At 36.4% G+C, this 27,813-nt stretch overlaps 1 protein-coding gene across 5 annotated transcripts in view; it reads right to left on the bottom strand.

Annotated features, from left to right (window-relative positions):
- Positions 1-790: 790 nt before the first annotated feature.
- Positions 791-27,813, bottom strand: part of LOC126163168 (E3 ubiquitin-protein ligase RBBP6) — a 382,937-nt gene continuing 355,914 nt past the window's right edge. For all 5 annotated transcript variants that reach the window (XM_049920115.1, XM_049920119.1, XM_049920117.1 and 2 more), the window contains one exon: positions 791-5,888. In XM_049920115.1, coding sequence (XP_049776072.1) covers positions 1,889-5,888 — 4,000 coding nt within the window. In that variant the 3' untranslated portion in view covers positions 791-1,888. The remainder of the gene's footprint in view (positions 5,889-27,813) is intronic.

Here is a 27,813-nt window from a genome sequence, read left to right as displayed (position 1 = left end):
CTCTAAAATGTAAACCTTAAAAGTTTGGGTACTACTTCATCTCTAATACTGTAAAAAAACTACTTCTGCAATGGGCATATGGAAAAAAAAAACAAGGCAAAAAGTGTCCTCTACACATGGGCTCTAAAGTGCTTATCTTAAGAGCAATGAGCGCTAGTTCATCTTCGCTATTGTGAAATTCATCTCTTCTGCTGAACAAGTGCTCATAACTCTTAAGGCGTGTGTTTTAGAGCCCATGTTTAATTGACAAATTTTTCTTGTTTTGGTAAATACTACCTCTGCCCAAAATACGGAAAGCAAAGAGCATACAGTAGAAGTGGCGTGTTCACAGTATCGAAAATAAAGTACTCATAGCTCTTAAGATTTGTGTTTTAGAGCCCATATTTACTAGACTTTTTTTGCTTCAAGTAATCATTCCAGTCATATCCTGAACTGTTCTTTGTTACTCCTGGGACACCCTGCATATTTTGTCAAGTCAGGGAAAATTGAGAAGGAGGCGCATGTCATTCAGAGACCAAGTTGAGAGGGACCCACTTGTGAGGATGAGGGGTGCCATAAATTTCACTAGCCAGTGGTCCACTGCATATGTACCAAATAGCGAGGAAGATATTTCTAATTTAGGTATATTTTTACCTGTTTTGGTGCTCCATTCTATCCAATATATAGAAAAAAAATATTTTCTTCCAGTTAAAAAACTGAATATGTTTGCACAATCTGCACTCATTTATGGAAGATCACACAGTGGGAAATAAGCAAATAAGTTTACATTCTTCTTTAACACAGCCAAAATATTATTTCAGTGTAAATATTTAAACATACAAGTGAATGATAAAATCGAAAACACAATATTCTTATATACTGACAAACTTACAGTTTATTGAAGAACATTAATTTTGGCAATGTACATATCCTGTGTTGATTTTATGTCCTTTTGTGTACCTAACCACTTTCTGTGTTCAGTCTTCTCATTTTACGTACAAAAATACAAAACCATACATATTTTTTCAGTATTTGCAAGACCTGAGCTACATGAAAACATTAAAGCAAATGGGAAAATGCATATATATGTGTATAAAAATAACTACAGTCATTCAGCATTTGTGAAGTGTCAGAGTATTGGCTTTGCACAGCCACTACGGACACAATGAAAAACTGGAGGTGTAGTCTGAAAACTACTACAAATAATGTAACTTGATGAAAATCTGAGATGCAGTTATATATTATTATTGGTATATGTGAATGGACAGGCATGACTTAAAATCACCGTGGCAGTAAAAAGATTAAGAAAAAAATACAACTGTATGTTAAAAAAAAGTATGAGACTGACAGATAAATACAAATGAGCGAGGCACACTAAGCTAGAATTGTTCAAAATCATTAAAGTTCCACTTCTTACTTTAAATCTTGTACTTTAAGTAAGTTATATACAAATCTTATCAGTTCCATAGAAAGCAGTGGTTTAAACAAAATAACGATCTCTATTTGCCTCTAACGTATCCCCAGAATTTCTGAGCACATCATATACATTCATTATTTATAATTATGGTGCTATACAAAATGATAACACATATTTAATATAAGCAAAGGAAATATATTTTCTGTCTCTTTTCTTCATATATACAATGTACCTCATTGTAGGAAATGAATACCAGCCACGAATGTATCACTGTTTCTAACAGCTGGAGACACATTCTGTATCACTAAATTGCTCACATACTGAGCAAATTCCAATAATTTTACTACAGTGGATTAACAAACACGTTTCACTTCTTGCACTCCATGCATACTTAAGACTTTAGTCTACATAAACATACTGTCTTAAAGTGCACATTTTTCTTATGACAATATCACATACTTACACTATCTACACACTTCAAGAAGTTGTTCTTTATCGATGTTTTGATTTCCTCTTCTTTTTTGAAGTTTTAGCTTTGTTGCGATGATGTCTTCTTTTACTTCTTCCTTGAGTCTTTCTGCTCCTACCACCATCTGACTCACTACTAGAACCATCATCGGACTCAGATTCTGACTCACTTTCACTACTCGTTTCTGCGTGGCGTGATGATTTCTTTGAGCGCCTATGACGTCTACGGTGTGATTTCTTTTTTCTTTGTCGTTTAAATGAGGAATCGTCTGATGATTCTTCTTCAGAGCTACTAGAAGTAACAGAACTGGAACTCTCATCAGAACTATCTTCATCTGACGTTTCATCTCTGGAACTGCTGACTGAACGTCCTCTTTTCTTATTAGATTTTGAGCTAGTTGGTTTAACATTCTTTTTTGTTTCATCAGTAAAATCCTTTTCTGCCTTCTGTCTTTTCTTCTCAGAACCAGTAGACTGATCTTCAATACTACCAGATCTCTCTCGTTTCTTTGGTGGTGATTCTGCTTTCGTTGTTGATGAAGCTGACTTTCTATCTGTTTCACCTCGTTTTTCCATTTCAACTGTTTCATCCGCATCACTTTCAGCAGATGAAGAGGCATCATAGTCAGGCTCAAAATTGGCTTCATCCAAAGTTGATTTTTTGCGGTCACTGGCAAGCCTTGGGTTTCTCCTGAGACCTTTACGTGCTTTATCTTTTGTCACCTCACTAACTGTGTCAGTTTTGGAATTGTTTGTGTTACTGGTTGTTTTCGAATTTTCTTCTTCTTGTTGCATTTCACTTTCGTTAGATGGATTAGCTTTGAAATCTTTTGATGCCAGTGGATCTGTTTCTCTCAGAGGTTCTTTATCCACAATACTTTCATCTTCATCCTTCTTCTCCTCTTTCTCCACTTTTTGTTTGTGTTTCTTTACTTTCTCTTTTTTATGTTTCTTCTCTCTCTTTTTGCTTCGTTTTAACTCCCTATCAAAAACAGACTTCTTTCTATTCCTACTTTCACTTCCAGATCTTCGTGTCTTACCCTTCCTCTTTGTCTTGTGTTTTGCTTTACCACCTTCCACAGATTTTTCTTTCTCCCTTTCCTCCCTCTGCTTGAATTTTTCACTTCTTTTTTCCCTGCTCAAACTTCGCTCTCTCCTTTTTTCAGGTGTCACATTTCGTCTGTCTCGTTGTTCTCGAGTATCTGTTCTTTTTGTAGACTCCACATATCGTCTTTCCCTATCATTGTCCACATATCGTAGTTCCCGAGTTTCTCTCTCCCTTCTGCTTCTGGAGTCTACATCACCATATTTTCTCCGTAAATCAATTGTATCAGAATGTTTACGATCTCGTAGGTCCACAGGAACCTCATATCTCCTGTCTAAAATATCTGGGTAACGAGACATATCCTTGAGTTCTCTCCCACGATCAATAGGTTGCAATTTCATATGAGGCGTCCTAGATCGTGATCTGGAAATAGTGCGTCTTCGCTCTACTGCACTCTTGAGCCCCTTTCTACTGGTATGTTTTGATATTCTTTCTTTTTCCCTGCTGTCGCTCCTACTCCTGTTTCTTAAGAGTTTCCGTCGTCTGTCATCTTTATCACTGTAGCTGCCCTGTTGAAGCACATCGTGCCTTTCTTTATCTCGTCCATCTTCCTTGCTTTTGGTAATTTCTGAATCAACTCTTGCTCCCAGTCGCTCTTTTGCAGATATCCTTTGTGGTGAAGTGTTTTCATTTCCCTCACCCCATGAACTTGTAGAAGCAAATTTAGATCTGTCTAACTTAGTTTTACTCTTACTAATATTTGCTACTGACTGCGCAGGAGAGACTTCCACAGACCGTTCTGTATGACCTGCAATGGGTATTGTAATCTGTATAGAATTGGCTGTTTTTCTTGCTTCACGTGCATCTTTTTCGATTAACTTTCTTTTATCATCAATTAATTCTGAGATAGCTGTATCTCCTGAAATTCTTTTATCTTTATCTGTGGCAGCATAAACCTTTCTTTCAGCAGGTAATTTCTTCATTGGTTCAATGGGACGAATAGCATTAATTGCTTTCTGAAAAATTGCATTCTCAGCACGTTTTAGAACTTCGGATGTAACTATTTTTCCTGATTTTTCAGAAGATGCGGAATTGCTAATTCTTTCATCACCACTTTTATCTTCGTATGTTTGACTGGGAATTTCCTCATCAAGCTCCCACTTCGAAGGTTCTGGCAGTGGAGCCAGCATTACATTAGGTCTTGTCTCAGCTGTTTGATCCGTATCTAAGGATGACATTGCTTTAGATTCAGATTCCGTTTCTTCTTTCTTTATTGCATCACTATCATCATCTTTCACATTCTCTCCAGTTTGTACCTCATTTGCTTCATTTTCTGTAACTTCACATGCCTCTGCAACTTCAGTGCTAGTTTCTACTGCTTCTGAAAGTACTTTTACATTTGGAATGACTTTGCCATATCTAGCCACAACAGTATCATCAATTCTAGCATCATCAATATCAGCATATAGTCCATCAATAATGGTGGATGACGCAGGTGCATCAAAGGACCTAAGCAATACTCCTTTTGCCTTATCTGTGATCACAGTACTAATGGGAAGAGGTTTTGATTTTTCTTCTATTGGTTGTGGTTTCGAAAGCAATACAGGACATGGTTTTTCGGGAGTGTGGGATTCCGATAGTTCTGAATTTTCTTGAATTTCATGTTCTGGTTTGTGAACAACTTTGATTGGTCTTTCAGTTACATATTTTACCTTTTGTTGTCCCTTTCCACCTTCTATTCCTTCCTTCCGAATATCTCGTTTTTCCTTCTGTTTCTTTTTCTTCTTCCTATCTCCATCACCGTCTTTCTCTTTCTTTTTCTTTTTCTTCTCCTTACTTTTCTTCTCCTTGTCTTTGTCTTCTTCTCTTTTAGTTTTATCCTCCTTTCTAATTCTATCTTTTTCAATTCTATTTTTTTCAGCTCTATCTTTTTCCACCCTATCTTTTTCCACTCTCTCTCTTTCAATTCTCTCTTTTTCCACTCTCTCTTTTTCCACTCTGTCTTGTTCCACTGACGGTTCCTTCCTAACTTCCACAAGAACTCTTTCCCGTTGATCCTTCTCACGATCTTTTTCCCTCTCACGAGTAACATCTAAAGCTGAAAGAGGTTGTTGTGATGAATGGTGATTTTCCTTTCCTCCATCACGCTGCATATTTCTTCGTCTGTTACCATGGCTACCATTCCTACCATGTTTGTGATGTCTTTCACCACTTGAATACCTTTCCCTACTACCCCCGTGCCTAAGAGGTGAAGATGACTGCCTTCGCTTCTTGGTGTCAGGTGAATTGTATGCAAAGGATTTATACTCGTAGAAACGATGATGATCTGCTTCGTAATAATCCCTGTCATGGACTCTCTCCCTATCGTTATTGTCTCTGTCCTTGTCCCGAGTTCTATCATTGACATCCTGCTCACGAACTGTACGTATGCTATCCCTGACAACTGGAACTTCATTATCCCTTTTTCGTACATCCCAGTCTCTATCTCTTACAGCAAAATCACGGTCCCTGTTTCTTACATTTGTTCCCGGTATTTCTCTCTCACGTGTGACTGTATTATTTATATCACGTGTCACAGGTAAAACATCTCGCTCACGCACACCTGGAGGAATAACCTCTCTTTCCCTATTACCCGTAGTGTCTCTATCTCGTGTAGAACCAATGTAGTTCATAGGTTCTGGCTGACGATGGTCCACACCAGGGGGTGTTAAGAATTCTTCAGGTGGTTGCCGATTATCATAACCAGGCTGTCTTTCATAGCCACGGTCATACCTCTGTTGGGGCTTGTCAAATGAGACCAATGTTGGCAATTCTGTCTCAGTGCCTGGGGGAGCCACATCTGGATAGCGATCATAGCGGCGGTAATTTGCTTGCGCACTGAATCGTGTTATGTTTGCTGGCACAGTATGTAATGGTTCAATGCGATGGTGAACTTCTCGGGTAGAGGCAGGTTCAGGAAATCTGTTATCACTGCCAAACCTGTACAGCAGAAGAGTACAGAATATATAAGAAACACAAATATATAAAAAGTTCATCTTAAATGTGACAGAATGTGGCCTACCATTCACAAAAACTATTTCTTGCCAATTTCTAACAACAATGAAAAACAATGAAAAACAAAAATTTTATTTCCAAATTTATATATATTCACTATTTTTTTAGATTAGTGTTGACACTGGTAGTACATTGCAACTTGAGATCTTTCTTACAAATAAAGCACTGTCAAATGTGACAGTGTTAGAAGTAACAGAAAAAAATCCTGAATCCTGGGACTGACCAGAACCTAGCCATAAAGCTTTTGGATTTGTTGTCTGACACTTACCCTTAGAGCCACAAAGTAGCATTGTATACTTACCAACAACACTAAAAAATTACGGGAAAATTAAGTAGTCAAGTTTTTGTGAAAGGTAAGGCAGCACATGTAAATAGTTCTGTCATTACATATAGCGCATTTTAGCAAAATGTATAGACATTTGAATTTATAAATAGATGAAAGGGTGCATTAAAAGGAAATGATAAGGAGCTTTATATAATTACTGTAATAAATAGTTTAAACAAATGAAATTGAGGCAGAAAATGGTGATTTTGGGAGTTTTAGTTTTGTAGTTTTGTTGTATACCTTATTTTGTACTATACTTAACTGAAAGTCAAAGGAGGGAGTATGAAATTTTATGAAACAGTTACATATATATACAGAAACACAAATTGTGTCCAAATGATGACTTTAATAATCAGAATACCATCTCTACAAATTGAAATTAATTTAACAAACAAGAGGCTAAAATGAAATTTACATCCATCCATGTTAGAGTAATTGCATAATAATGAATTAGAGCACAATAATAGCAGAGGAGATGCACAATTAAATTGAAATACAGTTCACACCAATAGCAGTTGTTTTGAATGTGACTTCTAGCTTTAATATATTTACTTTAAATCTTTTGCACAACATATTAATCTGAGCCATATGTACAAACATAAAAGCAAAAGAGTAGGAGGAGGATCAAATAAACTGTAGAGTGGAAAAAGTCAGAACGAGGGAGATGTTTGAGAGCTCAAATTTAGTATATCTACTATGTCGGAAAAAGAGTCCAAACTATTAACATTATTATATACAGCTAATTTGGAGGAACAATGGAAGCTGGACTGTATGCACAATTCGAAGCAAAGTTCTTCATACTCTGTAATTCTATTTTGGGACAGCATCTAAGTGGAAACTAACATGTAACAAACATCATCTCTAACAATTAAATTACTGTTTAATTTGTTTAATGGCATTCTCTCCAGAAATATACAAACAATAACCTTCTGTTTTCCATTGGTGTTGCAAAATCGTTCAGAAAAGGTAATTTTGTTGCATTTGAAAAACTTGAAGATACAGATGATTTTCATTCCATCACAATATCACTAGTACACAAATCAATAGCAACATGTGCTACAGTTATACATAATTTAAAAACATAAAGAGCACTACAGACTGAAACTGTTATTTTCTTCAGTTATATGGCATTTGCTTGCTTATGATCCAACACAATTAAAAAATCTTATATATTAAGACAAACAATATTAATACAGTATTATTCTTTTAAATAAGTTGGTTGTGATTCTTAAGAGGCTTAAATTTTCTTAATAGAAAGCTTCAGATGATTGTAATAACCATATATGACAAATTCTCAATTGCTAAACCCTGTTCTTATAATTTTATGTAAAATCAATTACAGAAGTGCGGGAAAAACAGGATACTTTAATCATCCTCTTGGACAAATGCATTATAGTGGTATGGTTTACTCAAGCCATATATCTCTGCTGATGTCACAGAATATAAGAATTATGGTACCATATTACAAATAGTATTTTCACACTGATGTGAATTTCTGAGCATATCTGCAGTCAGTGTCATGATATGTAATTCCTCAACAAATGCTTTCTTTGCATCATCAGACAGCAGAAATAAAATACACTACATTACTAAGAAAAATACATTGTGAAATGCACTTGGTGCAAGCTTTGTAGACAAAATGTAGAAATTCATGATGTCTTGTACAATATTATCCATATTATAAGAAAATTCTTGGTACCTACATTTGATAAAATTTTATTTTTAGAAATTAAGTACATGGCAGAATCAAAAATTTGTGTTTTTGCATTACTGTGAATTAATACATGACAGAAAGTCCTTTTACTTTCTCAGAAATCACTTATGGTACAAAGTGGAGAAATATTAAATCATTTTAACTCACTAAATTTCTAAAATTTGTAGGAAAAACCTATTGCTACACATCGGTTGAATCTGTGATTTATTGTTTTGTGAGGTTACAGGATTAAGCTACAGACTCTGAATAACTTAAAGCAAACTGAACAGACAGCAGATAAAGATAAATAATACACAACTAAATGATAAAACAATGTGTCACCATAGTGTGTAAGAATTGTGACAACACTACATAATGTGCTTTAATGAGAGGCTTATAACATATCCATAATCTCATTTTATTCAAATATGTGGTACATTTGCTGTACCTCAAGAGCTGTTCCCACACTAGAAGTACAATTCAGACACACAAGGTAGTGATAGGCTCACTCTTTAAATGAAATACAAACCTCTTCCTACTTTATCTTTCAAAATGAATCAAACAAAGTGGAACATCAGAGTAAGTTCCAAACTGAAAAATGAGTAACCTAGTGTATGGATAAAATGTTCTCAGTTTTCAAGTCATAACTGGGGTAAAATTATTGAGTTTTCAACAGCTGTCCCCACCATTGTTCTCTAAAGTTAAAACTTCTGATTGCTATGACAGGCAAGTGGTCTGCTTTATACACGAGTCAAATGTATCCAGAACATTCTAGAGATGGGGCAAACTGATGCACATGCAGAAAGGTGAGTTAAGCAGGCCACCACAAGCTGTTACACCATGGGTGTGATGACATCAACAGGCATGAAGAGCCGCTCCAATTGAACTGTAACTGTCAAAGTTTTCCTATGTTTCCTATCAGTTTCGAAAGCGCATCCCCATGGCCTACTTAGTGTGTATCTCTGTCCTTTGTTAAAATTATTCTATTGGAATCAAATCTTGTCTATGTCTTTTATAGCAGAATCCTAATATGTGACCTGGACCAAGAATCTCGTTACCTCTGATAATATTCTGATGTCATCCTCCATCTACACAAAGTTCTGATACGACCAACTTTTCTAGCTGTTTTTGTTTTATATGACAATTGTTTTAGTAAATCATTTGGCTAGTGGACAGACTGTCTGTCCTACATAAATTTTTGCCACATTTGCAATGAATGCCACGCACATCTGGCACCCTGCTACCAAAGTCGTATTTAATGGTGCTTAACTTTTCTTGAATTTTCTGAGTGATTCAGAACAGCAGTTTCAGCTCGTATATCTGGAGAAAATACTCCAATGTGCTATTTATTGCAACACAGTAGTAGGAAATTAATGCTACTGTCTTGACCCCTTCTGCTGAGTTACAAAGTGTCCTCAGCCAACTGCACCTGACAGTGCCCACACTGACTACCTGTCTTCAGTGATTTAGTTATATGGAAGATGGTTGTTATTCATTGTGCACAGGACAGAGGGAAGTACTGAGTTGGCTTGAAACTTTTAACATTTTATCAAGCTACATTCCTGTGAAATACTTAGGACAACCAAATGTATGAATTATTAACAATTTAAATAGCGTGATTGCTGAGAAAGAAATTATCAAACAGTCTTTGAAAATATATTGAAAAATATTTATTGGAAGTGCAGACCAAGATGCAACACTACAGAAATGAAGTCATTGCAGTCATATACTATTATTCACCTAAAAATCACAAAAAGAGAAAAAAATGATGACACTTTTATGATAAAAACCACAAATTCTTCGATCCATATAATCACACATCTGCAACATGTATTTCTCTAATAAATATATTAAACCAATTATTGTATTGTGCTAAACAGCAGTCAAGTTCAGAACAAGTGTACTTTGCAATCCTGGGTTTATCCTGTATGGTTGTGAGCATTCTATACCACAAACAAAATGACTTTTAATCTCACAGTTGGAATATGGACAGGCTATCATAATAGTACATCATCACTGAGATAACCTGTTTACTTCAAAATCTGTGACTCTGAAGCACACCTATAATTTATTCAGTTTATTGGAAATAGATTTTTTTTTAATTATTAAAGGATAATTGATTCTGTGAGGCAAGACTACACTATTTAAGTGACAGAATTGGTACAATCAGGATTATAGTTATTTAACTCCCACTGATTATATTATATACAGCATTAATTTAGTACATGGTAATAGGTCACCAGTAAGTCATACCTCTGGTACACAAAGTAAGCAATACACACATGGGTACCACAGTCATTGTTTCACTGACAGATACTGAGTCAGTCCATTCTATCCAAATTCACAATATGTGACATCAGATTTTGTGGATGGAAAATGAACTGTAAGAAATTATCATTTTTCTAGAATATATATCAATGCTCTGAATCTCACATTTGACTTGTTCACATATTATACAACAGCTTGGTCTCCTGGAGCACTTGTACGAAAATAGCTGAACACTACATAACACAATAACATATACAAAGCAAGGGAAAACTAAATGATATTACATGCTATTTTGCTTCAAAATAAGTACTGTTTTATAACAACAAAACTTTCAGGATAAGAAGAAGATCAGGAACTGCAAAATGATTGAATTTTCTTCTAGTGTTACCAGAAATAGGTGTGTGCGCCCACACGCACACGCGCGCACAAACGCGCACGCACGCGCGCGCACACACACACACACACACACACACACGTTTTGGACAGTGATAGTAACAGGTAGCAATGTTTGAACTGCCAAACATGAAATAACGAAAAAGAAGTACCATGACAATAGCTGGATATTAGAAGCCTGGCAATTCGTCCCTTTCACAACCTGCATGCTTTGTAATCAGGTGGGCAATCAGTATCAGGTACATCTATTGTGGAAAGATGGCAGATGAGTTGATCTGAAAGGGCAATTCATGGTGCATGTGCAAAAACATTTTTAAAAATTTGTGCACACTGTCAGTTATCTTGCTAGAAAAATTTTGTTGTGAACACTGTATTCTCACTGAAATGTGGCCTCCAAGATGCAAAGCCAAAATGCAAGAGCTGATTATGGGACCATCATAATGTCGATTGTACAACATTACCACCAGCAACACTGCTATGGAAACTCGATTTTCGGATGTGGATCACATGTTTTTAAAGACAATAAAAATAAAAACTGAGAAAATAAAATTGAGTAGGCTAACTCTACATTTACATCTGAATATGTGGCAAAATGCACATCATGTTCCATTATCAATCCCCTCACTTCTGATAGTTCCACAGGCAGTATATGGGAAGAATGACTGCTGATAAGTCTCTACACAAGCTCCAATCTATCTGGTTTTACCTTTTGATAACGTATCTTACTGCTATACAATGTTAAGCAAAAGTCATTTCTTATTTCACATAAGAAAAAGACTATGATACAATGAGACCCAACTCATTTCCTGGAAAATAGATACGTTTCAAGAGAAAGAGGACTATCTCTATGCTATCTTCAACGTGCCACTTTCCTGGACGTAACCTCCTCCTCTCTGATGGCTCCATCCGCATCTGTTTGCATTAAACCCACCAACCACCAACAGTACCTACATTTTGGCAGCTGCCATCCCTTCCACACAAAAGAGATCCCTCCCGGGCACGATCCTCCAGACCTAGTCCGCAAACAGATTTCCTGCATCATATCCCCACACATCCCCAATCCTTCCACCAACTTCCCACCCCTTCTAAAGTGGTGTTCCATCGCCCAACCAACCTCCACAACATTCTAGTCTAAACTATGCCACTCTAAATCCCAAGTATCCCTGTGAAAGACCCAGGTGCAAGACCTAGCCAATCCACCCATCCAGCACTTACTATTCTAGTCCTATCACAGGCTTATCCTACCCCATCAGATACCGGGCCATCAGTGAAAGCAGCCATGTCATATACCAGCTCTGCTGCAATCACTGCACAGCTTTTTATATTGATATGACTACCAACCAGATGTCCACTTGGATGAATGGACCACGGCTAAACTGTGGCCAAAAGCAAAGTCGACAGTCCAGTGTCATAACATGCAACTGAACATAACTTGCTAGATTTCAATAGCTGCTTCACAACCTAGGTCATCTGGATCCTACTCTCTACCACCAGCATTTCTGAACCACACAGTTGGGAGATATCCTTACAAACTATTCTTCACTCCCAAAATCACCCCAGCCTCAACCTATGGTAACTTACTCTCCTCACAGCCTCCACCCAACAGTTTCCACCTCCTATGTTCTATCACCCTCTCCTAATTCAGATCCCCTCACCATAACTGTGCTCAGTCTCTATCAACATAGCCAATACACTTGACGCAAGCAACACAGTTGCATTCTCACAGGAGATAGCAGTCATGTGTGCACAAGGTGTGCCTGCACGTTTGAATGTGTGCATATTTTCTTTTCTGAAGAAGGCTTTGGCTGACAGCTGAATGTGCAACAGTCTTGTCTTTGTGTATGCCTGCGGCTCAAGGTGTCCCTTTATGACCAGTAGTAACCCATCCTTTTGGCAGCATAGTTGACAAATGCGATTGCCAGCTTTCTCGACATATTCCATTGATGAATGTCGCAACAAGACAATGCCACCACTTGGCTGACCACCCAACAAGAGTTCATCAAAATAGCTGACATTTCAGCCTGGCTTGCAACTGTTTAAAGTGGATACAAGAAATATTTTCAAATTTTATCTTGGATTAAATGGTAGGAAACAGCCCCCCCCCCCCCCCACTTAACAGAGTGTCCACCTAGTTTATTGCTTTGGGACAAGGCATTTGTCCAGTTTTTCCTCAGAAATCCACTGTGGTGAATGCTGCAATTGTGTTAAGCATTTAAATAGTCAGCTAACCAACCAAGAACTCAGAGTAAATTTTTTCAACTGGTATGATTCAATCAGGATGTAAACACATTTCAGCCATCAAGCACATGGATATCATCCTAGCAGGAACTTATACCACTGTTGGCATGACACTGGACAATCTTATGTACTGTTAGCTTACCATTCATCCATTCACAGTGACAAAGGGGGCAGGGGAGTGGAATTGGTGGAGGGGGGGGGGGGGGCTTGGTAGCAGAACTGGTTGTTACCATAGTTGGAGTCATGAACGATGGCAGTCAAGTTTAGGCTTTTTCTGCACATCTACGTCATGCATTCCAACAGCCAATGCACATTCAGTAGTGTTCTCAGCACTCTGTTGTGGATGTTGTAGCCAATGCAAGCATTAAAGTGATCATAGTCAGTTATTTAGTGAATTTTTATTGCATTTGTTGTGAGCTGTCATGGCTAAAGGTGGTGGTAAGCTACAAATTCTGCAGAAGCAAACGAGAGACGTAAGTTGCAGTACACGCACTTTCTTAAAGCGCAGAGCACATGTATACACTTACTACAACAATTGCTTGGAATCAACGACAATGTAGTCCCTGTCCACATCTCAAGCTGCGCAAACTGCCATCGTTCATTGTTCAGACTATTGAAAACCACGCAGACGCCATTGTAGTGCCACAACTACTGCGCCCACAAGTTGCTAATGGCAATTTGGAGTGACAGTGGATTCGATTCCATTAGTGGACTGTTTACATGTACAGATATTTATGAACACTGATAAGATATAGTAACAAAGAAATTTATGCTAGAATTCATCCATTACTTGAGTATCATGCATTTTTATTTACTTTTACCTCTCACTGCAGTAACTTCAGAAATTATTTTTCAGTTCTGGATTTTATCTGAAACTTCCTACTAACTTACAAATGTGATAATTATTAGAGGTTCTGCTGCATTTTCTTTATTAATCATCACTTCAGGTTTCACTGGAGAGGGTGTGAAAAGTCAAAATCTAAGCATATGCCTTCTTTAACAAGACTGTAGTATGCTCAGGAGTGCTACAAGGGACTGTGAAGTGGAATTTTGAGGAATCATCTAATTCATGGATACCACGATAGAGTAATCATATGGTATTAACAGCAGGCCACACTTGATTTGTTCTATTCAAAAAGCACCTTTATTAATACAGTAAAACATAACATGAACACTGTTGAATTTTGTCTTCTACATTTGTTACTGCACAACAATTACCCACAACTGCACTACTCACAGAATCAACTTGTTATCACAGATAGATGTAGAAGTAACTTATGGAGAGAACAAGGGAAATGTGTGGCTGTTGCTGTTCAAACTGAATATTACTGCCCTGGCAGAGAATATTAATACTAACCTCAGAATTTTTGCAGATGATGCAGCTGTCTATAATTAAGTGCAGTGTAGAAAAATCTGTACAAAAATCTAATCAGACTTTGATAAGATTTCAAAGTTGTTTAAGACTGGGAACTTACTTAACGTGTTCATAAATGCAAAACAAGACTACAGTACCACTGAATCACAAATGGAACCAGTCAATGCAAACACCTGGGTGTAACAATTTGTGGGGATAATAAGTGGAATGATCATACAGGGACAATCAATGAATATGGAACACTTCAGTTTACTTGTAAAATACTGGGAAAATGCTACAAAGGATACTGCTTATGTAGCTCTTGCATTACTAAACATGTGCAAAGAAAGGCAGCACTAATTAAGACAGGCATGTTTGCCTCATGTGAAAGCATTACAGAAATGACAAAAACCCAAACAGGGAGATACTTGTAGATAAACACCATGTATCCTGTAAAATTCAACATACAAAGTTCCAAGCACCACAATCAAGTGAGGAACCTAACCCCACATACCTTTCTCTTCAAGACCATCAATACAAGATAAGATTAATTACAGCACACACAGAGGCATTTAAGCAATCATTCTGTCTGCACTCCTTGAAATACTTTACATTGCCCTGTACTTTCACTAGTCCTCCCACCCCTTTGCACCCATATGAAACACTCCACCATCATCATAACATTCAGTGAGGATTTGTAATTTCAAAAGATCATGGGCTTTCTCTTCATCTATAAGAGCCAATTCAGATACAATAGCTGAGTATATCCAATTCATTGAATGCATTTTCTGTCAAGTACTGTAATTTCATTTGTTGTAATGTCTGACTTTGACACAAAAAACTTGCTTGCAGAATCCAAGTTCCTTCTGCTTACCCCATTATTAAAATGTCAACCTTCAAAATACGTTAAGTCTCTCACTACAAAACCCTTCACCTGAAATTAATTATTTATTTTTGAACTTTTGACCAGTCTCATCATTAGAATATTCAGGGACTTCTTAGTTGCAGTCCAGAACTGTAAACAAATCAAATATCTGAAAAACATTAATCTCAGTGCCACACTGTTGACTAATACTCAAGATACAAATCACAATAGTTTATTCATAAATATGGAAGTTGCTCAAAGAATGCTATAATGGATGGCAAATATTCAATATAAGCAAAAATAAAATCAGATAAGATCAGCAGCAATCTCAATTGGTTCGTTTACAATGCATTTGTGTACAGGAAGGTATTATTACTGGACAAAAGGTGAGAAAATAAAAAATGATGTAACACAGTATTTTCACTTGTATTGAATAGCAGGTCTCTTTAAATGTAAAGAAATGCAACAAAGTGTTCACAACGCAACAAAAGTTGTTATAGTATCTGATTACAAGACTGGTGAAACATCTGTGAAACTTTTCACATTCCTTAAACAACTGTGTGTACATGACATCAGTACAGCATTTGGGTAAGAGAATTTGGAAACTTTCTGGGAAAGTGCAAGTCATCCTTCAACTACAAAAAATGCACTGGTGCACTCAATTCTACATGAAACCAACAAAACTTTGAGCCCTGACCAAATACACACAAGCAAACATACTTTGAGTAGATTCAGTCAGTATACACCACACAAAAATGTAAGGGAGATGGGCAGGGATATTAAATGGAAATATTTGGAAGAAATGTGTCATCGTTCTCACCAGACATTAAGAAAGAAGAAAAGAAGGGGGGGGGGGGGTTGGTGTTGGTGGTAGTGGTAGAGGTGGTAGTAGTAGTAGTAGTAGTAGTAGTAGTGGGAGAAGAATCATATTCTTATGTCTTAATTTCTTTTCATTTGACTTCTACATTTTATGTCTCAAACACAAATCAAAGTTTTAAATATGTTTGAAACTTTGTGCTTGTTTACACTCTTCTGCCCATGTCTAAAAGCATGAGAATAAATCTGACACTGAGTCAGCATTTTTACACTTTATGCATTTTTACACTCTTCCGCTCATGTCTAAATGCGTGAGTATAAATTTGACGTTGAGTCTGCTTCTAGCATTCTGATCACAGTTTTTGTTTTGCAATAAAATATTTTGATCAGCTGGTTTGCTAAATCATTTATATGATGTAATATTTTGATATGTTATTCACACCAACAATTTTATTTGGCTAACAGAAAGAGACTGTACTGCATTAGTCACAGAAAAAAGTTGCCTGTAAGCTTATTCCATGAAATAAGGAAACAATGATCACGACGACAGCAAAATGAAACAAACCAAGGCAAGAGAATGTATTTTAAATTCTACACTGATATGAGACAAAGGTTATAGAAGAGCATTACTCTGTAAATTAATTTAGTACTAAAAAGTATAATACATTTTAGTAAGATAACAGGCTTTTATCATAATTTATTAAGTGCCAAAGAGCAAACACATGGGCACCATATCAATCCTGCAAAACTTTGTTCAATCAAACAAGCATTACTTGTACAAGGCACCTATTTAGGAACCAAACCACTATTGTAATTTGCTCTCAACTTATCAAAACATCAGCTTGCAGTCAACAGTTAAAATAAATCACATGACATGTGTCATGCTTCATCTGCTATTTATTTCCATACATTATCAATTTTGTCTGAAATACTTTACACGGTTCACTATATCCGAATCTAAAGAACAACACAATAGACTGAACTGCACATACATAATTAAAAATAAAACCATACTGTTCCAGAATAAAAATTATTTCTCTGAATCAAACAACACAAAAACAAATTCAAAAGTTTAGGGCAGTTTGATGAGCCTCAAATCAAATAGTCATAGCACAAAAGAGTAAAATTATTATTGTAATAAAAGAGACAAAATTAATAAAAATTAATCAAATCAATAGGAACAATTCATCTGGCAATCCTCTTTAGACTTGCTGGAGAGCCTTATTGTTCAAGGAAACAGTACACATATATAAAAATAAAATACACAGTTCAAAAAATAAGGCACTGTTTTTTTGTGTAAAACTGCTCACTTCCATATTGTTCCTTTCCACAAATTCTTCTTTAGAGAAATAGTACTTAAAAACAGCAATCTGTTCAGCAAGTATCACTTTCAGTCTTTCATGTCCATTCTATTGTAAACATAAGATCCACTCAGACTAAAAAAGTGCCAACATTATTCTTGTTGTTAAAGATGACAACCTTTTTAGGTTACGCAATCTGAATTCCAATCTCTATATAAATCACTATGTGACTGCAGAAATATTGACATCTGACTAATCTGGTGAGCTTTAAATGCTGACCATCCGAATCAAATATGTCAGAGAACCAGACAGTAAGTCTCTCAAGAAAACTGAAAACAGCAATAAATTTTGTACACGAACTTCCATGATACAAATAATTTTAAATAATAATTTTAGTTTATTTCCATGGCTTCAGCTTACAAGATATACAATGATGTAAAAGAATCTATATTATCCAAACACAAGTTTCACTGTACACAAAAGAATAAATAAATAAATGAACAGTAACCTGCATTCATAATAGATAGCTCAGTCATACAAAAACAAATTTTGACATTGCTATAAAATGCAAATATACAAACATTTAAGTAATGTTTTACAAGACATATAACTTCTTTTAAAAAATGAATATGAACACAAAATACAGCATACAATTTTTTTTATTTCATGGTGTAAAGAGAGGAAATACAATTATACACTCTTCAATAAATAATAAGCTAAAATATATGCACAGAACATAATATTTGGTAAAAGAAGAGAAATTATTGGTTCACTAGACACTACAAAATTTCAAATAAACTGGTGTGTGTGTGTGTGTGTGTGTGTGTGTGTGTGTGTGTGTGTCACATGAAGTTACTACTTTTATTTACACAAATAATCTATTGTTTTAGCAGACACATGTATATATCAAATACTTGTCAATGATAACACTAACATGCTAAATACATGAAATAATCAAGTAGAGCAGCAGCAGAGGTGTTGCATTTACCAATTGGCAAACTTTGTTACGCTTGTCTATAAAATTTCTGTGTCACTTGCAACGAAAATGTACAGCAATGTAAAGAAATCATTAATGATGGTTCAGAACAACATTTTTTAATGCAGATTACTGCTGACAACACAACTCCCTAAAATTACAGAATAGTAGTAAATTAGTTAATTTTAGCAGTTTACAACACAATTCAGTATTTTTAAACTGGTTTCCAGTTGTATACAGTTAATATTGGCAAACACTAGTAGTTTAACCAACCTGCATTGATCTTGTTTGTTTGTCTCTCTCTCTCTCTCTCTCTCTCTCTCTCTGTCTCTCTGTGTGTGTGTGTGTGTGTGTGTGTGTGTGTGTGTGTGCAATGCTTTCCAACATCAGAGGAAAAAAACAGTGCTGAGCACAAATGTTTAGGACTGGATATTAATAGATGGAACATGTGTCAGTAAAAAAAAAAAAAAAAGGAGCTGTTGTCATTTTTTCTAATTAATTACTCACACAACTGCTTAGCAGAACACAGAAATCAATCTATGACCACCAACCTTTGTCATTGTGAATATAAATCAAGACTCTTACTGCTGCACCACTCCACTCTGTCTTATTACCGAGCTTCTCAGCACTTCAAATCAAATTATGAAATAAAGACTTACATAAATTGTCAGTTTTCTCATTATATATGAACAGTCAAATATTTTTCTCCAGACAACCTCCAAGTACCTGGGAAAAATTAAACATTTAAGTATTTGCTACAGACTACTTTCCTTAAAACTATTGTACATTTGTTTTAGTGTGGATCACTGTGCTTTCTACTTCAGCAAATTATGAGTTATCCATCTGAAACATAGTTAATTCCTTTCTTCCATCAGACACTAAGCACTAACCAACTGACTGCACACACTGTTCCAATATTATGTGGTTTTCGTTAAACATTTGTTGTCTTTCTGAAATGGTTTCTCCCAGATGAGGTTTCTTTTTTTCCTTTCTTTTAAGCAAGTCAAGTCACAGTAAAATAAGGGGGTTTAATACAGAGAACTTACATCTGACATCTCTCAAATATTCCCTTTTTTTCTTAAATGTACTTTATGTAATCAGTTATCTATGAACATATTTCAAATCAGTTTAAGAGATATCTGCAGTGACATACAAAGTGTGATGAATTAAAGAATAGTTACATTCATAAAAGTTTTAACTGACAATTCAAGAAAGATATGGATATTTCTATCTCAGAAACAGAAAGAGGCAATCAAATCTTGTTTTTAGGTGACCATATTGTATTCTACATCATATCACCCAAGAAAATTTCCAAAAATATTATAAAGGTTTATGTGGCATTAATTAATGTAACTTGAAATTAATCTTTCACAAAAACAAACATGACACTTAAGAGATTTTGCAAATTATGAAAGAAAAATATACAGCAGCAAAAATATTTAGAACAATTTTCTTCAGTGATAACACCCTCTGTTTTAGAATAACTTTTTTACTGATAATATTGCTGATTTCATTAATATATTTTCACAAGGAAAAATTACATTAAGACACAAAGTGCACAATAATTTAAGAAAAAGATAATGCTATCATGTCTAATGAAATACAATCATTGATTTGTTCTGCTATCTTCTGAAAATAGGCACCACATATCTAAATTGGGAAAAAAAGAAAAAAACCATATCCCTGAGATTGCATCTAAGTTAACTGACTTTCAACTAGGAGTGAAATTTCTAGTAGCTTACTAGTTATAGTGAAACTACACAAATCATGTTTGAAATTCCGTTCAAATTTTTTTAATCTGCTACATCAATAAATAAAAATTTACATATTTGTTTAAGAGAAAAACAGTTTTTTTCTGTTTACAATTTGACAGTGATGGAAGTTATTAACCATTTTATCATTTGTTTGCAATATTATTTTATTGTCTTTTTTTCTTTATTTGTAGTATTTATTTAAAGTGGCCAAAAGACTGATCTTTAGAAGTACCATCTGCAGAGATTTTATTCTGCAAAGCATCGTTCCAAATTATTTAACAGCAGTTAAACAGATGTGTCTCAGAATGCATAACTCATGGTCTTAAATGAGTTGTACTAATGTTTATTGTTTAAAAATTCAATTTAGGGAATTGTTAAAACCATAAGGAAACAGTGAGTTTGACTGGTACTTACCTTCAGGAGGGGCAACTCCCATTATTGTTCATATCAGAATCCAGGCTATGAATATTCGGCTTTAAAGGTGACTGTTCCAAAATATATGTGAAATCTGTTCCATTTCGAGTCTTTCTATAACATGTACTGAGAATTGCATCTCCTGAAGGTGAGCACTGACTACACTTCTGTATCTGAGATTTTAACAAATTTTTATATTGTTATTTCTTATTTTGTAACAAGATTATGAAAAGGAAAGTTGCCACTCACCATATAGCAGAGATACTGAGTCACAGATAGGCACAACAAAAAACTGTTACAAATAAATAAAGCTTTCGGCCATTAAGGCCTCTGTCTCTATTTTTTACAAAGGTCTTACTGGCCAAAAGCTTTATTTATTTGTGACAGTCTTTTTGTTGTGTCTATCTGCAACTCAGTAAGTCTGCTATGTGGTGAGAAGAAGCAACTTTCCTTTTCATAATATTGTTACATTCCATCCTGGATTTTCCATTTTTTGTTAGATCTGATTTTGGTGTTTCACTGAACAAACTACATATATACATTCCATATAATGAGATAGTTCTCTAAATAGGTAATGACAAAGCAGTATTCCTGGATGCTAAAATTAAAAGTTGTTCTAATTAAGTTTTCAAACTTCAGCACTGTCTGCACATTTCCCACAGACAAAGGCTTACTGCTCAAAATTGGTGTGCCTTGGAGACTGTAAATATAGCCACCATATTTGGACTATACTGTGGGGCAGCAATTCTTCACAACACTTCAATGACAAGAAAGTGCTAAGAAAGTAAAAATGACTACAGAAAACGAGCACAAACTATAGAGGACAAACAGTAAGCACATGTATGTCAACTACTGTTATGAATTCGTAACTATGATTCATAATATTTACAGGTTTCTTACAAAAGGAACATTTAACTAGCAAAATTTGACTTTTGTGGATGACTGAAGCTACGGCATAGAGAAACAACAGCATATTCAATCCGCCAACGTGGGGTGCACTCTCTCACTCTCTGTCTCTCTCTCTCTCTTTAATGAGAAACAACAGAAAAAGGTCAAGAGGCACCATACAAAGTAAATGGAAGAAAGTGACAGATCACAGAACTGTGTTTATGAATGACTACATCAAACACTTAATACAAAGACTCGTACATGTTCTGTTTTACTCTTTTGGTAAATGATTAATTTTTTTTTTCTTTTTAATTGAAATAGTGCCAAGATCAACACTAATAACTATGAACATTTTCATTTCTAGTTTTAATATGTTAACAGATATCTTCAGACATGATTATAATCCACAAGTACTTCTATCTTAATATATAAATAATGGATACATGCACACCATGAGAAATATTGCAAAACTGTTAGTAAAATATGCTATTTTATTAACATTTTGTACCATTTTTCATTATTTCATTGTGTATGGAACTAGTATTTAAGAATTATGACAAAACTATTTGTGGATTATTAACACATTTGAAGACAGCTGTTAGTACACCTAAACCATTCATTTGAATGTTCATAGCAATTAGCGACCATCTTGACAAATTATTGTCTGGCTACAGAAGTTACAGAGATTAATAAGTTGAGAGATAGTGCATCATCTAGGTGTAACTCACCCAAAATCTTTCAATGACAAATTGATTGTAAAATACAAAGTTCTGGAGGAAGAAAGCCCATCTAGTAAGTACAACTACTTGGAGACATTTCTTCTATAGCTCTGTAAAGCTTCATAGAACATGTGAAGGAAAAACTGACAGACACAGCAAGTTTGGGATTGTAATCAAATTAGTTACCTTATAACTCGAAATACTATGCATCAGCAGTTGCATATTTAGACAGTGTGAATGCAATATGTGAGAGCTTTATTCATTCTTTACTAATGTTGGATTCAAGAAGAAATAACACAGATCTGTAGTCAGTGTGTGTTTACAGGTACTGCGTCATGTAATGGAAATACTTTTTTTATCTTTTCTTCTTGAAAATCCATGACTGTCAGTTTCACACAAAATAAACAGAAAGAACAAGGACATTTTAATTTTACTTTTTTATTAATGGTTCGGTCCCATTTATATCATCCTCAGAATGGTAATGCTATTAACAACACCAAGACACACAACTACACTGATTAGCCAAAACATTATGACCACTTGTGTAGTAGTGTGTTGGCCCACCTTCGGAACGCAACACAGCTGTGGTTTAGCATGGCACGGATTCACATGTCCTCGGTAAGTATTGGAGACATGTGACACCGGGTGTCTACACACAGGTCACAAAAGTTCCATTAAATTATGGGCTGATGATTTGTGGATGTCCACATCTACATCAATACTCTGCAAGCCACCTGACAGTGTGTGGAGGAGAGTACTCCTGGTATCTCTCTAACTATTCTATGTTGTCAGACACTTTCTGAGAAGTACTACCTTACAACTGGAGTTTGCTGAGCATCTCTGTAACATTCTCATGGCACCTAAGGCATCTCACGATGAAAAGCACCCCCCCCCCCCCCCCAGTTGATTCTTCTCTATCTCTTCTATTAATTCTATCTCGTAATATAAGTAACTGTATAGATAAAAAAAACCTACACACCAAGCAGTAGCAGGAGGAGAACACATATATAAAATGGTATTACAGTTTACGAGCTTTTGGGGCCAGTGGCTCCTCCTCCTCGTGGCAGAAGGGTTGAAGTTGAAGGAAGAGGGGCAAAGGAAAAGGATTGGTGAGGTTTAGGAAAAGGGGTAAAGTTCGGGAAAGTCACCCAGAACCCAAGGTAAGTGGAGTCTTATCATACGGAGTGCGATGGGAAGACTGATTGTTGAGGATTGCACTGAGTGAGATTTGAAAACCTGAGAGCTTAAAGGTGGAAGACAGGGTAATATGCAAGACAGAGATTAATGCATTGTACATGAGTTAATATGAACGAAAAGCTGAGTGAATTGAAAATTAAACAGGTCAGAAAATGAAAGATGTAGAAAACTAAAAGGGAATGAAGAAATGATAGTTACTGTGAAGAAATTCTGAGATCAAAGAAATTTGCGTAAATTAATGCCAGGTGAGTGATGAGAACCAAGGACATGTTGTAGTGCCAGTTCCCTCCTGTGGAGTTCTAAAAATTCTTCTGGTGGAAGAATCCAGATGATGGGTGGTGAAACAAGCACCAAGGTCATAACTGTCACGTTGTAGGGTATGCTCAGCAACAAGATATTGTGTGTTGCCATTGTGCACCCTCTGCCTATGTCTATTCATCCTAACTGATAACTTGCTGGCAGTCGTGTCAATGTAAAAGGTCGAACAGTGTTTGCATAATAGCTGGTATAAGGAATGTCGTTTCTCGGGTGGTACTTCCTTTGGTAGTATATGTTTTGCCAGTTGATGGGCTGGTATATGTGCTGGTAGGAGGGTGCATAGGGCAGGGAGATGGGTGCAGAAAGAGCACAGGGTCTGACAAGGATATTGCAGAGACTGGGTGGGCGATGAATAGCTATCCTAGGTGTGGTGTGAAAAATCTCAGAGAAAATGGACCTCATTTCAGGGCATGATTTTTGAAAGTCATACCCATGAACCATGGACCTTACCATTGGTGTGGCAGCTTGCGTGCCTCAGTGATACAGACAGATTGCAGGTTCAACCACAATGGAAAAGTATCTGTTGAGAGGGCAGACAAATGAGTGGCTGCTGAAGAGAGGCAGCAGCCTTTTCAGTAGTTGCTAGGGCAACAGTTTGGTTGGATGACTGATCTGGCTTTGTACCATCACCTAAAATGGCCTTGCTGCACTGGCACTACAAACGGCTGAAAGCAAGAGGAAACTACAGCCGTAATTTTTCCTGAGGACTTGAAGTTCTATTGTATGGTTAGACAATGATGATGTCCTCTTGGGTAAAGTATTCCAGACGTAAAATAGTCCTCCGTTCAGATCACCGAGTGTAGGCTACTCAGGAGGAGGTCATCATCTGAAGTAACAAAATTGGCATTCTAAAGATTGGAGTGTGGAATGTTGGATCCCTTAATAGGGCACATAGGTGAGAAAATTTAAAAAGGAAACTGGATACGTTGAAGTTAGATGTAGTGGAAATTAATGAAGTTTCGGTGGCAGAAGGAACAGAACTTCTCGTCAGGTGAATACAGGGTTGTAAATATAACGTCAAATAGAGGTGTAGTTTAATAATGAAGGAAAATACGAGGTAAGCTACTATGAACAGCACCATGAATGCCTCATCATAGCCAAGATAGACACAAAGCCCATACCTACCATAGTAGTACAAATTTACAAGCCAACTAGCTCTGCAGGTGACTAAGAGCTTTAAAAAATGTATGCTGAGATAAAAGAAATTATCCAGACAGTTAAAGGAGATGGAGATTTAATGGTAATAGGGGACTGGAATTCGATAGTAGGACAACGTAGAGAAGGAAAAACAGTAAGTGGATATGGACTGGGAAAAAATGAATGAAAGAGGAATTCATCTGGTAGAATTTTGTACAGAGCACAAGTTGATCACTGCTAACACTTGGTGTAAGAATTGTAAAAGAATGTTGTAAAAGTGGGAGAGACCTGGAGACACTGGAAGGTTTCAGATTGATTATATAATGGTTAGACAGACATTTCAGGACCAGATTTTAAATTGTAAGACATTGCCAGAGGTAGATGTGGACTCTCACCACAATTTACTGGTTATGAATAGTAGATGAAAACTGAAGAAATTGGAAAAAGGTGTGAAATTAAAGAGATGGGACCTGGATAAGCTGCAAGAACCAGAGGTTGTTGAGAGTTTCAGAGGGAGTATTAGGCAATGGTTGACTAGAAGAGAGGAAAGAATACAGTAGAAGACGAATGGATAGCGATAAAAGAGATGAAATAGTGAAGACAGCAGAGGATCAAATATATAAAAAGACAAGGTCTAGTAGAAATCCTTGGACAACACCAGAGATATTGAATTTCACTGAAGAAAGGAGAAAATTTAAAAATGCAGCAAATGAAGCAAGCAAAAGGGAAAACAAACATTTAAAAAATTTGATTGAAGGGAAGTGCTAAACTGCTATGCAGGATGCAAAGGCCTTTGAGGAAAATAGAAGCAGCTGTACGAATATCAAGAGCTCAGGTGGAAAACCAGTCGTAAATGAAGAAGGGAAAGCTGAAAGGTGGAAGGAGTATATGGAGAGTTTATAAAAAGGAGATGACCTAGAAAGCAATATTGTGGATATGGAAGTGGACACAGTTGAAGATAATATGGGAGATACAATACTACGAGAAGAATTTGACAATGCTCTGAAAGATGTCAAAATAAGGCCGCAGGAGTAGACGTTACTCCATCTGGACTAGTGACAGCCTTGGGAAAGCCAGCAATGATAGAACCCTTCCATCTAGTGCGCAAGATGTGAGAGACAGGCGAAATACCCTAAGACTTCAAAAACGAGGTAGTAATTCCAATTCAAAAGAAAGCTGTTTCCAATGATTAAAAATTTCCGAACTATCAGTTTAATAGGTCATGGTTGCAAAATACTACCACAAATTCCTTACAGAAGGTTGGAAACACTGGTAAAAGTCGACCTTGGGGAAATATCTAGAAGCCAACCTTGGGAAAGATCAGTTTGGATTCTGGAGAAATGTAGGAACAGGTGAGGCAGTACTGACTCTACTACTTCTTATAGAAGATAGGTTAAGAAGAGGCAAACCTACGTGTACAGCATTTGTAGACTTAGAGACAGCTTTGATAACGTTCACTGGAATACTCTCTCTGAAATTCTGAAGGTAGCAGGTGTGAAAAACAGGGGGCAAAATGCTATTTACAACTTGTACAGAAACCAGCCGCCAGTTATAAGAAACGAGGGGCATGAGCGAGAGACAGTGGTTGAAAAGAGAGTGAGACAGAGTTGAAGCCTATCCCTGATGTTACTCAATATGTACACTGAACAAGCAGTAAAGGTAAATCTGGAGTACAAATTACAGTTCAGGGAGGTTTGCCAGTGACACTGTAATGGTGTCAGAGACAGCAAAGGACTTGGAAGAAAAGGCGAATGGAATGGAGTGTCTCAGAAGGAGGACATGAGATGAACATCAACAAAAGTAATACAATGACAATGGAATGTAGTCAAATTAAATCAAGTTATGCTAAGGGGATCAGATTAGAAACAATACACTTAAAGTAGTACGAGTTTTGCTATTTGGGCAGCAAAATAAGTGATGATGGCTGAAGTAGAAAGGTATAAAATCTAGACTGGCAATGGCAAGAAAAGCATTTCTGAAGAAGAGAAATTAGTTAACATCAAATATAGATTTTAGTGTTAGGAAGTCCTTTCTGAAGGTATTTGTCAGGTATATAGAAGTGAAACATGGACAATAAACAGTTCAGATAAAAAGAGAATGGAAGCTTTCAAAATGTGGTACTACAGAAGAATTCTGAAGATTAGATGGGTCTATCATGTAACTATTGAGGAAATACTGAATAGAACTGGAGAGACAAGAATTTTGTGGCATCACTTGACCAAAAGAAGGGACTGGTTGATTGGACACATTCTGAGACATCAAGGGATCACCAGTGTAGTACTGGAGGAAATGTGGAGGGTAAAAATCGTAAAAGGAGACCAAGGGATGAATGCAGTAAGCATATTCAGAAAGACGTAGGTTGCAGTACTTATTCGGAGATGAAGTGTCTTGTACAGGATAGAGAAGCATGCCACGACAAGAACAAGAACAAGAACAACAACAACAACAACAACAACAACAGTGTTGCTTAAATAGCTGATTAATACATTCAAAACCATGATAACACTGAGTGTCGAGTTGTGTACTCAAAAGCTGTGTTTTGTAGATATCCGAAGTACCAGGATTCTATGTGATGGCTTGGGAAATCTGTTTTTTAACTAGGCTGGTGGGGTAATTAAGTCTAGTGAAGGCTGAAGTGAGAATAGTGGTGTATTGAAGTAAAGAGTTTACATCTGAACAAATATGTTTGCTTTGAACGCCACAATTGTATGTGAGGGAACATTTGACACGGAAAGGAAGGAAACTGTCAAAAACGTAAGCACTGTTGTTTGTTGGTGTGCCTAATGGGAACAGAAGCGTGTAGCTGACCTTCAGTAAGGATGAGGTCAATGTCAAGGAAAGTGGCATGGGATTCAGGATAGGATCATGTGAAATTTAATTGGGAGAATGTATTAAAGATTTGAGGAATTTTAACATGTCAGTCTCACCTCAAGTCCATATGGCAAAGAGGTCATTAATATATCTAAACCAAACCAGGGGACCATGGATTATGGATCCTAGGAAAACCCCCTTCAAGCAACCCAAGAAAAGGTTGGCACAGAAGGAGTCATCCTGCCATGGCTGAACCTGATCTCTTTGTATGTCTGCCCCTCAAAGATGAAGTAGTTGTTGATAAATATAAAGTTGAATACAACGAGCAGGAAGGATGTCATAGGTTTGGAATCAGGTGGGCACTGACTGAGGAAATGTCCAGC

Source organism: Schistocerca cancellata, chromosome 2 (assembly GCF_023864275.1).
Source record: "Schistocerca cancellata isolate TAMUIC-IGC-003103 chromosome 2, iqSchCanc2.1, whole genome shotgun sequence".
NCBI classification, from domain to species: Eukaryota; Metazoa; Arthropoda; class Insecta; order Orthoptera; family Acrididae; genus Schistocerca; species Schistocerca cancellata.
Note: the sequence above shows the minus strand (reverse complement) of the source record. Positions and strands in the feature narration are given on the sequence as shown.